The sequence below is a fragment of the Sorex fumeus genome, unplaced genomic scaffold, assembly GCF_029834395.1.
Source record: "Sorex fumeus unplaced genomic scaffold, SorFum_2.1 ptg000003l, whole genome shotgun sequence".
NCBI classification, from domain to species: domain Eukaryota; kingdom Metazoa; phylum Chordata; class Mammalia; order Eulipotyphla; family Soricidae; genus Sorex; species Sorex fumeus.
This window is the reverse complement of record NW_026606060.1, coordinates 59,653,686-59,668,213: the sequence shown is the minus strand read 5'-3', so window position 1 is coordinate 59,668,213 and position 14,528 is coordinate 59,653,686. Positions and strand designations below refer to the sequence as shown.

Sequence of the window (14,528 nt, the reverse complement as noted above, 5' to 3'; positions counted from 1 at the left end):
TGAGGAACAAATGTATAAATATTTTGGTGTTTCTGCATATCGGTGACGTTTATTAAAAATATAAGTGCACTGGTAATTAAAAAATATATACATAGCTAAAATTCCAGAGTCCATGGAAGAAAATAGTGGTGGGAAATGCACATTGGTGAAGGAATGGGTGTTGGATACAGTTTCAATCATGACGTACTTTGAAACTGTGTACCTCACAGTGATTCAATAAAAGAAGGAGGAAAAACAAAACAAAACATATACACAGCTAAAATTCCACAAAGAAGTCTAAAGAAGAAAATAGTGGGTGAATAAAATAAATTACAAATTTAAATTACCTTTGATGTTTTATAATATAGATATGTTTTTGATTCATTAGTCTGACCCGTTTAATGTAATTAATTGCTCCTGAGTTTTTATTAGGTAAATGTAAACTCGAAATTATTCAAATACTACTTTAAAGATGAAACAAAAAGTATTTTCTCTAGTATTCATCAGAGAAGTTAAGAATATATTTTTGAAAATATGCTCTAAGTAGGAAGTAGGAATATTTGATGATTTTAAAACAGGAAAGCAAAAGGCAAAAAGAGGTGTGAGGACAGGAAAGGCACAAGAGATCAAAAGAAGAAAAAACTGTAGATGTGAGAAAAAATAGCAGAACATTCCAAAACCCCTCACAACTCTAAGAAAGATCATGTCTGAGCACAACCCTGTAGCTCAATTCATAAACAGAAAGATGAAAGCAATAATCTTTACAAAACTTCAGTCAAAAGTTATTTTCCCACTAAACGGATATTGTGCATTTGAGTAAAACTCTTAAGTCATAATTTTGGCTGTAATTTGGAATAAAATGGTTATTTCTTTTTTCTTTTATTTATTTGTTTTTGCTCTTTTGGGTCACACCCGGCTATGCTCAGGGGTTATCCTGGCTCTGCACTCAGGAATTACTCCTGGTGGTGTTCGGGGGACCATACGGGATGCTGGGAATAGAACCCAGGTCAGCCGTGTGCGAGGCAAATGCCCTACCCTCTGTACTATTACTCCAGCCTCCTAAAATGGTTATTTCTTTTATGTTTCACAAAGGAGGTGTTTTGCATTAGCAAAAGTAGAATGAGTTCTTTATTTGGCTTCACTTATTTAAACTGCTGAAAGGCTTATCTTTATAAATAAATTGTGGTCATACCAATAAATGTGCCCTAATCTGCAACTTACAGTAATGGAGAGGGACATTTTTAGTGCTTTCATAATAATATTTACGTTATTTCCAGCCCAAGTAAAGGCCTACAAGAAGATTCTTTTTAACATAACCTCTCCATTCAACTTAACATCTCTATTCAACATAAAACATTATTTTTTCATGGAAACAAAAGTCAGTTCTTCTGTTGTATCAGCAACGCTTAAGGTGCTCAGTAGCCATTCAGAACATTTCCACACCTCTTGGTTAGAAGACTTCAAGACACAAATGTTTTATCACTTGGGTATAAAGTGATAAAATGCCCAATTTGACATTTCAGGGGTGCAAAATAGATGAAGGATTAAGTAAGAAATATTTTGATATTTCATATGAAAAACAGACTGGGAGAGGACTAATTTCTTTTGGGGGGGGTCACACTTGGGAATGCTCAAGGGTTACTCCTGGCTCTACACTGGCAGTGCTCAGGGGAACTATAAGGGATGTCGCAGATTGAACCCAGACTGGCCATGTGCAAGGCAAACATCCTCCCACCATACATTGTTCCCGTCCCCAAGAGGATTAATCTTCAGCTTAGAAATCTTTATATAGTTAACAGGCCCACAGGTAAAGATCTGAACACTGCATTCCATAAACTATACAGTCACAGTTCTGTTACTTTCATGTCTTTTTACATAAGCAAGATGAAACTGTCATATGTACCCCAAATCTGAAAGAAGAAATGAGACATTTAAGGATGTAAAGACATTAAATGGGGTATCCTTACAACAAACAAATAATCTGTTGCCTATATTTTTAGACATATTATGGACTAATGGGGTTATATTTTTGTAGGTTATTCTTTTTAGTGTCTATCTCATTCCAGTTTGTTGGCGACTTTCTAGGTTCAAAAGTCCCACATCCTAGGAAACGTCTCATGCTAGCAAACAGGAATGTTTCCTCAGCTGGTGGTAAGGGAGCTTCATGTTTCTTACATACTGCTCATATGGCTGTCTATAATAGGGACTAAGGTTAAACAAATATTAACACAAATTTCTAAGTTATACAGTTGCTAATATAAAGTCACCATGACTTGATTTTTCTAATCATATCACTCCCTTATGTTCTAACTATACTCAATTACTTGGCTTTTCCCAAATATGGATTATTCCACTAAACTGCCTTTCTTCGGGCATTTTCTGCCTTAACTGCTTTTCCATTGCTACAACATATACTGAAGTACAAGGTCCAATGCAAAGAGCATACATAACGTCCAATGCAATGTCATAAGCCTTCCCTCATAGTTTTTCATCAGCTTTCTTCCGGTACCCTCCGTTGCCCCACAAAGTGACTTGCTTCCTGTACATGTTCTATCAGCATGAAAGGAAACATAGTAATTGCTCCCCCTGCCTCGTGCCTTCCCTGTCTCTGCCTGAGTTAATATTTATCTACCATTACTTTCTTTGCAAACTTGACCTAAGAGCAAAGGGCTTTTATTGCCACAGTTTAATTATATCAGGCATATGGAAAGTGCGTAAGAAAACTCACTATATAATGCTTTATACATTAGAAAATTTAACAGGCATAATCTCATTTGGGGCTGGAGTGATAGCACAGCGGTGAGGCGTTTGCCTTGCACTCAGCCAGCCCGGCCGAGCTGGGTTCGATTCTCCCACCCCTCTTGGAGAGCCCAGCAAGCTACCGGGAGTATCTCACCCGCACAGCAAAGATTGGCAAGCTCCCCGTGACGTATTCGATATGCCAAACACAATAACAACAAGTCTCAAAATGGAGACGTTACTGGGCCTGCTCGAGCAAATCGATAAACAATGGGAGGACAGTGACAGTGACAGTGAATCTCTGTGTAAACTCAAAAAAGGGGGCACAGCACAGTGGCGGTGGCTCTATCTCTCCCACCACCCGCGTTCAGTAGTCTTACCCTTCTTCCCCCACCCCGGGGAGGTCGATAGCGATGGGCAGGCAAGGGAAGGAACGAGGGCCAGGCTGGTTGGTCTTAGTCGCAGTTTATTCCAATCCTCTCTCCATCCACTCCAGTCTCTCTCCTCTGCCTTTGCCTCCTGCCTCTTCCTCCCCCATGCTACTTCATTCTCCTATTTCATCCCCCTTCATCCTCCTTCTCTGAAGTCTGGATTCTGATCCTGATCTCCTTTCTCCTCCTTCTGATCCCCCAGCCCACTCTTATAGTACAGTTAAATCCCAAAGCCTAGGGGTTGGGGTAACAATTACACATAGGTGTGGTCACAATCACTAGGGGTAGAATTATTTCCCTCAGGAAAAGCTGCTCTTAGGACAGATCCTCTCTCAGTAGGATGACCCACCCTAGAGCAGAATCCCATGGGTGTGTTTCTCCTCTCCTTGTCCGACAAGCATATAAGCATATATAAATCATTTTGTATGAATACAGTAAGAAATATCTTAAACTTACAGAATTGCCCTCCTAGGGCCATCTCAATCTCAGACTATAGTACTCAGGCCAGATAGTCTTTCCCACCCCTAGCAGGATCCTAGTCTCGTCGTTACTTTTGGATCATGACAGCATTTGTCTATGATCAAGCTCTTAACTTATAGTTAAGAATCGTGGCACTTTGGCCTGGCCCATTTCGATGTCAGGGTAGCTCACCACTTGCCCTGGGTTCATTCAGTCCCTCGTTGGGACCCTGCTTTTGGGGTGTTAGGAACTAAGGGCAACTGAGGCTTAAGTTGAGAAAGCAGATGCCCGGGAGTGAATAATATTCAAAGCCAATTAAATCCTAAGTTACAAAGCATAATGTTAACGCTCTTCCTGTATCTATACAAAAAGGGCATTGCTTTAAAGTAAACTGTTCATAAGGCATAAGGGGAGGAGAAAGGCAGTATTTCACTGATACATATAAAATCATAGATTTCTGAGGAATCTAACCTTACAAGTTAACAGAGTCTGATGAGGGGGAAAGCTGATTAACTGGTTGGGGAGTAGAGCATAGGGAAGAATGTTTACAGATAAACACAATGGAATGGAAGTGCCTCAGGAGCACTGTAATGGGTGTAACCAGATAAACCTAAGCTCCTTGTGGAGGAAGGACATAGCAATGTCATCCTACAAATCTCATTTGATCTCAGCAATCCTGTGCGATGATAAAGCTGATTTAGTACACCCAATATGGTTGTTGAACAGACTAGGTTAGAGTGGTGTGATTAAAGAGAAGTTGCTGGGAATGAATCCCAGGTCTTCAGACTGGGCATCACGATCACGATCATCCTGTTGTTTGTCGATTGCCTCCAGCAGGCCCCAGTAACATCTCCTTCGTCCTAGCCCTGAGATTTTAAAAAGTGCCATATTCAAGGCTCTTTCAGGGTTAGGAGAATGAGGCCCATCATTATTACTGGTATTTGGCATATAGGGTACGCCACGGGGAGTTTGCCAGACTCTGCCGTGTGGTCAGGTTACATTTGGTAGCCTGCCAGGTTGTCCAAAGTAAGAATGAGATAATAAGACGTTGCACTGCTGCAAATGCGGCTGCGCGGGCTTCCGGGAGCTGGGTTTTATAGTCTCTGGGTCTTGGCTTTCTACTAAATCCACTGAGGGTTAAAGATCATCTCATATTATTGTATTGGTCAAAAACTCAACTTGTCTTGCCATATCCTCCCAAATTATGCCACTCTGGAGTACTCGCTTACTCTCCCCGGCTTAATTTTATCTGGTTGGTGAGCAATGTGGGCTAAACCCATTTAAACCCTAGGTTAGCAGTTTGAATAGGTGGGAAAGGTTAACTCTTGAGGAATGAATGAAGCAGCGTACCAGCATGTGTACCAAAGGGAAATCCATAGCACGATTGCCAAGGATATGTGTGTGTGTGTGGTTAACTTTTGGGGAATGAATGCAGCAGCGCACAAGCGTGTGCACCAGAGGGAAATCCATAGCACAACTGCCTGTGTGTCTCTCTATCTAGGCCACACCCAGCCCACGGGATCTCGCGATATTTACAAGCCCCAAAGATTCAAAGCGGCTCGCAAACCTAAACCCATAAGCGATCGTCGTTTCACACTTCCGTGCTTTGCGGCTTGAAAAAAACGCACTTCGCCCCAGATCGCACTAAGACCGCGCTTACACCTCCGCCGCGGTCCTTCTCTCGCTCTCGGGACTTCCGCTTCCGGCTTCCTCGGGGCACTGGGTGGCAAGGGAAAAAAAAAACCCAACGCCCAAACACCCGCGCTGACGCATTTCTCCTGCGCCGTGACGTCACTGCCCGGCGCCGCGCGCACGTTGGCCGGGCCTTGGGCGGGCTTTCCGGGGGGCCACCATGGCTATGGCCAGTGACTTCTACCTGCGCTACTACGTGGGGCACAAGGGCAAATTCGGACACGAGTTCTTGGAGTTCGAGTTTCGGCCGGACGGTGAGCAGGGCAGGGGCCCAGGGTGCGCGCGCGCGGGAACTCGGGGATGTGGGAGTCGGGGCGGGAGGACGAGTGCGTGTCCTCAGGCCGGATGCTGAGAAATTGGTACCCACGGGGATCGGAATCCCGGCTTGGGGTGGGGGGGAACCCTCCGAGGCTGTCTCGTTTGTTGAGGCTAATACTCGAAATTTTGCAAACACACGCGTGAGTCCCGCGGCTGCTTCGGGAGCCTTCGGCCTGCGCCTCACTCATGCGGGGTGCGCGTCCAGAAAAAAGCAGAAAGCGACCCCAGAAAGCGACCCCTTTCTGCGGGGAAGGCTCCCGGCGGCGTGCAGAACAATGAGTGATGGGCGTCCGCGCTTCCGGATCTTTGGGATGCTCGTTGATGCTCGTCGCAAGGGGGAGTGGTTAGTTCTGCACGCGGGAATCCGGGCAGAGCATCCCCGTGGGAACGTGCCAGTTATGCTCCTGGGTCGCGTCTTGCACGGAGGGGAGCCGCTTTTTTCACTTCCGAGGAAGCAAAGGAGCGAGGTTGCAGGGGTCTGAAGAGGGTGAGGGGGGAACTTGCCAGGGCCCAGGTCCTGTGCAGCGGATTTATTTCATTGCCAGAAGAAGTATCCTGTCCAATGGCCTAGACTTTCCGCGTTTTCAATGCGCATTGTTTGCTCAGGCAGCGTGTGAATACTGATACGGAGACTGCATTAGTGAGCTGTGAGTCTCTTTAAGTTTCTTTCAAGTGGTTCTTGCTTGATAAGTGATGGAGAAGAAACGAAAACATTAAATGCAGTGTACCTGCTTCCGACAGGTTCTGAGAGAACACGAAATAACAAAGGTAGGGAAGGTCACATTTTAGAAACGGGGAAGAGTTTCTAACGTTTTAGGCACAGCACAGGGTGACTGCCTCCTGGCAACTATCAAGCTGTATCCCTCCTACAGAGTCTTCTAGATGTAGTTAACGAATCAAATTTACTGCGCTTCTCCGTTTGGTCCTTACGAGACATTTGTGTTGGCCTGTAAAGCGCTTTCCATCTCAGGTGTCTGTTTAAATGGGTTTAGCCCACATTGCTCACCAATCAGATAAAATTAAGCTGGGAAGAGTAAGCGAGTGCTCCAGAGTGGCTTAATTTGGGAGGATAAGGAAAGACAATGAAATTCTCCATCATCACCTAGGAAATCACTGGCTGGAAACCGAATATAAGGAGGAGCAGCCCATCAAAGATGATACAAACTCACTGGAGGATTAAATTTAAGTCTAGACAGACAGGCTCATCCAGGACCAACATTGCTCTGCTTCCTAGTAACAATTCTACAATATTTGTGTGGCCGTATTAGATTCACACTTTCATGTGGAGGGAAATAGTGAAAAGAGAACATCAGCGGGAAATGTGAGTCTTAGAAGAAAGTAGGTCTTGGTAGTCTAGACTTGCATCTTGTGTGTCAGATTAACTCTGTGGGGTGGTGATTGGGAATTGTGCAGTGAGTTTGCACCACACCTGGCGGGCTGTGCTTAGGGATCATCATCCTGCCCCTGTGCTTAGGGATCATTCCTGCTGCTGCAAGGTGTCTGCTGTGGGCGAGGCAATTTACCTTAGTGACTCTGGTCTCTTACCAGCCCACTTATGTGAGCTTTCTCAACTGTGAATAGGTGGAGAATAAAAACTTACATCTTAGGTCAATATTCTGGGTAAATAACTTAGAACTAGTTCAGACATAACAAACTACAAAATAAGTACTAATTCCTTTTTCAAATTCCTTGTCTAATTCTTGACATTGCGTAAAGAAATGGACCTTAAAAGGAATTCTCCTATATATAGTGAATTATATTGAAGGCATGCAATATTTTAAAAAATTTATTCATCTTTAGCCAACTTAGCAAAATTTTGAATGTCTCATTGTCTAGCATTGATCTTATATTAGGAAGAAGAGGAAGTATCAGTAAAATCATATCATAATTGCTTATGATGTTATTTCTTTATTTTTAAAAAACATTTTTTGCTGTTATAGATCGATTTTTTTTCCACTCCCCACAGGAAAACTTAGATATGCCAACAACAGCAATTACAAAAATGATGTCATGATCAGAAAAGAGGTGAGTTTTAAAAACGTTTAATATTTCATATTATTAGATATTATATTATATTATATTATTATAGATGTTAGCATCTAACATTTAACATCTAATAATAGCATTTAACTTCTAATAATGTTATTATTAGATGTTACATTATTAGATTAGGGCTGGAGCGATCGCACAGTGGGTAGGGCGTTTGCCTTGTACGCAGCCAACTAGGCTGACCTGAGTTTGATTCCTCCGCCCCTCTCTGAGAGCCTGGCAAGCTACCGAGAGTATCTCGCCCGCACGGCAGAGCCTGGCAAGCTACCCATGACATATTGGATATGCCAAACACAGTAACAACAAGTCTCACAATGGAAACATTACTGGGCCTGCTTGAGCAAATTGATGAACAACGGGAGGACAGTGCTACAGTGCTATTAGATGTACAAAAGCACATCTAAAGCAATTATTTTGTAAAGCAGCCAACTTATGATTGAAAGGGTTTTAATTTAAATTTTAGGTATAATTGTAGTATAACAATCAAAGATGTAATCTCAATGTACTGTTACAGATTCACATTTGAGCGTAATAATTTAATTCATTTTATAATTTAGCCTTTAGTCACTACTTAAAACTTCGTGATTTAAACATGTTATGAATTTTAAAAGAAAGACATGAAAGTAGGGATGAGGAGAAGTTCAGAATAATAACTGTGATGTGCGCTTGTCACCTTGTAGATTTTTGCCTTGTCCCATTAACCATGGGATGTTTGAGCCTCCTGTTATAAAAACTTTATAAAGGGGGATTAGTAATGTGAAGAGAGAGATATATCTTGAAGGAAAAAGCAAGACATGGAACAAAAATAAGAGTCAGTGATTCCAGTTTTATGCTTTTGGAATCAGAATTAAATTTTTCTATGCAAGTCTGAATATTCAGGGTTTGTACTTCTGTTTTATCATGTCTCCATTGTAGGAAGAAAGAGGGGCATTTCTATGTTTTTTACATGAACTATGTTTATAACGTAAGTGAAATTGTGAAAACGTTTCAGGCTTATGTACACAAGAGTGTAATGGAAGAACTGAAGAGAATCATTGATGACAGTGAAATTACGAAGGAAGACGATGCCTTGTGGCCTCCCCCTGACAGGGTTGGCCGGCAGGTTTGTACTTAGTGATTCTTTAAATGCAAAAATACTAAAAATTGGTACTGCCGTTGTTAAGGGTCTCATTTAGAATAGGTCTTTACCGATTTCTTTGGATGCCATTCCCACTGATTAAATAATCCATCAATTTTATTTCCCTTGGCCTCTTTCTGTTACTCCCCAGTACTGAAGAAGTCGGAACCTAACCCAAATGTCTTTCTGAGTGCCTCACCCCAAGCCAAAGTTTGTGTGTTTTTGACTCTGTTAATGAGTAATTTGGGTGGTCTATTAATCACTCTTTGTAAGGAATAAATACAAGTGTTAAGCTCAAGAGTTCAAGGTGCTAAATGATTGTGTAAAATTTACTCTCTTCAAATTTGTAATTGAAGATTCTTATTTGCATCTTTATGCCCTAGAGAGGATTTCATGGGTTTCTTTGTTCAAACTGACAAGTGCCTTTGCTTCTCATGTTCCCTTCAGAATAATTGGTGTTTCCCAAAAGGCTTCTGAAGAGCTCTGAAGGCCTAGTTCACTCTAGAGAGACAGTTGAGTTCTGAATTGGGTCCTTCAACTCTTGGAGAAATGAGATATGACCCCTGGTGGAAGAAACGTTAAATTTCACTTTTGTGTATTCCTGAGGATTGTACTTTCTATCACTTTCTTTGACTAGAAGAAAATGTGGAGAAATCTAACAGATGCTGACGCTCTGTATTAATTAACTTAACTCTTCTATTTAAAGAAACATTATTTCGGAAAGCAAAGGTAATAGTTAACAGTATTTTTTTATGCATTATAAGCACTTTTGAAAAGTTGATTTTGATCTTGTTTAATACATATGTGCAAATATACCAAGTACTAAAAAGCAATCAATAGTAACATGCCTTCTTTTTTTCCCTTTAGACTCAAAGTCCAGGTTTTTATCTGCTCACTTTGACATGTTTATGTGTCCTAGTTAATGGGGGAGGATTAGGCATATGAAAAATTGTCGATTGGATCTCTACGTCAAAATTTTCATGACTGAGTGCCTCAGTTAGTTCTGTTTTCCGTATGCCACAAATCACATAAACACATTTCTAGCTCCTGTTAATTAAGTGTGAAAACTCCTTACAACATGACATTCTAGTCATTGGCTTCATTTTTATTATTTTTTTTAACACATGTCAAGAATTTTATTAGTCATTAATTTTATATTGCAGATAAGAATACAGTTAACAGTTTGTTCGATAATCGTGCAACTAGGAACCTCTTTGTTATGCTATATTTCTTTTACTAGTTTTTCAACTTAATTGCTTTGTGAAGATAAAAAAGAGTAGGAGTTTCACGCTCAGATTTTTATAGCAGTGCCCCCTGGGGTTAGTGGCATAAGTATCCACAAACTTTTCGTAGTGTTTTATGGGCCATGGACTTTATTTCTAGCAAAGTTAGGACTGTCTTAAGCTTTGTGATAAAGATACTGCAGAGATTATGGAGACTAAAACTCCCCTGACTTCAGGAACTGACACCAGCAGGTGCTAAAGGGGTGCTGTAATGAGAGCCTGTTAGAAATGACAGATGTGCTTGTCTTACGTTAAAATCCATCTTATATCCAAGTTATTTGTACAGCATCGTGCTTCAAAGCTACTTTCATTTTTACTGACCCTATTAAGTTTTCCTGTGTCCCTCCTGCGTCCGTCATGCACTGCATGGTGCCCATATGAGAATGCTCCAAAGCACCTCTTGACTGGTTCCAATACCGGGGACCACTCAGCACTCGGAAATTTTTCTTTTCTAAATGTAGTTGATGTCTCGACAGATTATGTTTCTATTTTCCTTCTCTGTGACTGCTGGAAAACTTAGATATTGGGATATTTGGAAAGCAAGTCTGCTGGAATGGACCTTTATATAACTGTGTTTCTCTTATTTTTTTTCAGGAGCTTGAAATTGTAATTGGAGATGAACACATTTCTTTTACCACATCAAAAATAGGATCTCTTATTGATGTAAATCAGTCTAAGTAAGTCTGTTAAAATATTCGAACTTATTTGATTTACTGTGTTGGAAGGACTCGTTTCAGAACCACCATCAGTTTATTATCATTATTTCGGTATCATCCTGTTTATTAAGCAGATGTAACTGATTTTTTTGTAGGGGGGAGGTGGACTGGGCCACACCTTGTGGTGCTTAGGGCTGGCACCTGGCTCTGTGCTCAGGAATCATTCCTGGTGGTACTTGGGGTCTCTAACCAAGGGTGACTGGGTACAAGGCAAGCACCTTACCCCTGTACTGTCTCTGGCGCTTTTAAGTGGGGGTCGGGGCAACCTCCCAGTGATGTTCAGGGGACCTCCAGCCACATTGGCTCACCAGACTGGGCAGTGTGGTGATGGGGCCTGGCAGTGTGATACTGCTGGGGAAGTGCTGGGGACAGATACTGCCCGTGGCTGTGCTCAGGAGACACAAACTGGGGCAGTGCTGAGCCCTGTGCGTGGCGACTACCTCGCCTTGACTTTTCAGTTTCTAAAGATTTGTTACCAGCTCTGGAAAGAAAGATGGCGGCCGCACGGGAGCCTTGTGGACAGCCGGTTTGAGCCGGGGTGGGCGAGAGCGGCAGGGACCTCATGGGAAGGGGGGCTTTGTGGGCCGTCCCCCACGCCCCACCGAGGTCGCCAGCTGCCCCCCACGAGTGGCTCCCCGGCACGGCCACGACTCCAGGGCACAGAAACCAATCTCCTATCTAACTTTTAATAGAAATTCTTCCAGGGTCAATAAGTAAAATAGCAGAAATTCAAAACATCATTTTATTCTTAAACCAAGTTGTAGAAAGCAAATCATTTCACAACGCTGTTTCAGCATGTCTGATTGTGGGGGGTGGGTCGTAAACTCTAAACAATAATGGTGCATCTTCTATCGAAACAATCTATCTAGTCAAAGTAGATAGAGTATTAACTAGAACTCATCTGCCTCACAAGAATTGGGAGGGGTGGGAGGCGGGGGTCTATTGGGGTTCGGGGTTAAAAATAAGTATTGGTAAAGGGAAATGTGTTTGATATTTACATGACTGAGACCTAAACCCGAAAGCTCTGTAACTTTTCCCACAGTGATTCAATAAATAAATAAATTATAAAAAAAAAATAAAAAAAGAGAGAGATAGTAAAAAAAAAAAAAGATTTGTTACCAGAAAAACAGCGTAGTTTACCAATTACCAAAATAAGAAAAAAATTCTTCATCTGACAATTATGTAAAACAGTGTCCACATTTTCACTTGATCACTTGACTTCCCGTTAATCGTCGATGTGCTCGAGCAGGCGCCAGTAACGTGTCCATTTGTCCCTGTTGCGTGCTAGTGTAGCCCAATGGCGTCTGTTCATTCTAGGAACACAAAGAGCCTCAAACCGATCGTTCATGATCGGTCCACATTTTATTACCTTTTTTTTTTTTTTTTGCAAAAATATGGATAGGCCGATCTTATTTCTTCCACATCACATTACTCTTATATTTGGGTTTCATACTTGAAAGAAATGGGGGAAAATCCAGGATTGAAATGTGAACTTCAGTGCTATGTCTTTCAGGCTTTAAATGTCTGTAGCACATTCTTTGGTCTTGGTCTGGGAAATTTCTCTGCCACCTGGAATTTCTTTGTACTGGCTTCCTTCAGAATGTTCTCATAGTGCTCTTCCTCATGTTACCCTAAAATGTAGTGCCTTTCTTGTCCCTGGGCTGTCTGAATGTTCTCCGTGAGTGCCTGGCCCTAAGGGCTAAAGTTAGTATTGTGCCTACCATATAATAGGGGTCTTACGAATATTTATTAGAGGCAAGGGGGAAAGAAAGAATGCATAATGGCTCGTTGATTATAAAGGACCGTATTTAGAAAGGCAGAGCCTGGCAAGCTACCCGTGATGTATTCAATATGCCAAACACAGTAACAACAGGTCTCATGATGGAGACGTTACTGGGCCCGCTCGAGCAAATTGATGAACAACGGGAGGACCATGACCGTGACCGTATTTAGAAAGGCTTCTGAAAAGTAACTGGTGAGGATATGACTTCATACTCCACTAGAGTTGTAAAATGGTCCATTGTTTTCTAGAAAATAACTTGATAATATGCATCAAAAGCCGTTAATAGTTTTCATTCTTCATTCTTCTTTGTTTGGGTTAGTTCATTTCCAAACATTTATTCTGGGGAAGTAGTCTCAAAAAGTTTTATTTACAGAAAAGGACATTGAAGTCTTTTCTGTCATTCAATAAATATCCCAATGTTAACAGAATTGTTAAAAGTATTAGTACCTTTTTTTTTTAAATGTAATGGAAAAGCTAATGTTAAAAAGAACACAGAATTATTTCATTTGTGGAAAAAATATAATCATTGTTAATCGATGAAAACATTATATGACAGAACAGGTACTGTTTTTCTTTAAAAATTCGAACTATGACATGAGTGCTGGTGAAGTTTGAGTTTTTGTTCTATACAGAAATAACAATATGCTTTGCTATTACCAGAAAATTCTTCCTTTCTGTTGAGTTCCTTTAATTATTTCAGGTTTATGTAAGAAATAGCTTGCAAGAAATTATTAATGTTGTTTCAGTTTTCTTAACATTAACTTTTTCTTTTTTGAATTACAGGGATCCTGAAGGTCTTCGAGTATTTTACTATTTGGTACAGGACCTGAAATGTTTAGTTTTTAGTCTTATTGGATTACATTTCAAGATCAAGCCTATCTAAACTGTATGTTTTTGGAAATTTTTGTATTTAACTTCGGGGTGGGTAAGAAGGGGTATGTCTTTTACAGTCGTCAGATTTTTGTGAAAGTAAAACACACACCTTCTTTTGTATGCAAACTGCAACTAAGGAACCTCGTAGGGGAATTTCATGGTTACCTTCATTTGGGTCCAGTTGAGTTTGATGGTTCCCATGTGTGTCGGATTCTGTAAATAAAAGTCAGCTTTTGTTGAAATTTTATTCCAATAAAGCACATCAGTTGCTGAACTGAATTGAATTGAGTGCTTTGTTTTTCAAGGAACAATTTTGTGATTCATTTATTTTACAAATGTTCTTGGTTTTGGAGCCACACCTGGCTGTGCATAGGGATCACTCTTGGTGGTGCTCAAGGGACCATATAGTGCCAGGGAATGAAGGGCCCATATGTGGTGTTGCAAGGCAAGAGTCCTGCTCGCCACACTATCCATCCTTTCTGTGATTCACTTAAAGGTAATTAAAAATTGTTTTAGCAGCTGCAGCGTCTGACAGGTTTTCCTTCAGCTAGAATTATATAGTCAAATTTCTATCCATTAAAGACGGTTACAGATTTTTTCTTATTTTTTCTATGCCTGCTGAGATTGAAAGATTCTAAATTGTTTGCTTTTACATTAACCATAGACCCTTGAGGATTCATTTACTTTTGAATATTGTTTAGTCTGGACTGTGATTTCCTAAAAGATTATAAGAGTAGTTAGTTGCACTGTAGCACTGTCCTCCTGTTGTTAATCGATTTGCTCAAGTGGGTACCAGTAGCATCTCACAACAATTGTGAGACTTGTTGTTACTGTTTTTGGCATATCGAATACATCACGGGGAGCTTGCCAGGCATTGCCGTGTGTGTGAGATACTCTTGGTAGCTTGCCGGGCTCTCTGAGAGGGACGGAAGAATTGAACCCGGGTCAGTCACGTGTAAGGCAAACGCCCTACCCGCTGTGCTATTGGTCCTTTTATCTAATAGTATCTGTGTGAATTAATGAGTTCTCAGCTTTACTAATTACTTAAAATTTATGCAAACATAGATGTGTGATATGTTGTGTTTTTAT

At 41.1% G+C, this 14,528-nt stretch overlaps 1 protein-coding gene across 1 annotated transcript; it reads left to right on the top strand.

Moving 5' to 3' along the window:
* The first annotated feature begins 5,378 nt into the window (after window positions 1-5,378).
* MAGOHB (mago homolog B, exon junction complex subunit) lies at window positions 5,379-13,718 on the top strand. Its single transcript, XM_056115982.1, has 5 exons — window positions 5,379-5,554; window positions 7,585-7,643; window positions 8,659-8,769; window positions 10,662-10,744; window positions 13,350-13,718. The coding sequence occupies exons 1-5, from the start codon at window positions 5,461-5,463 to the stop codon at window positions 13,447-13,449; spliced, it is 447 nt and encodes a 148-aa protein (XP_055971957.1). The 5' UTR covers window positions 5,379-5,460; the 3' UTR covers window positions 13,450-13,718.
* The last annotated feature ends 810 nt before the right edge of the window (window positions 13,719-14,528 follow it).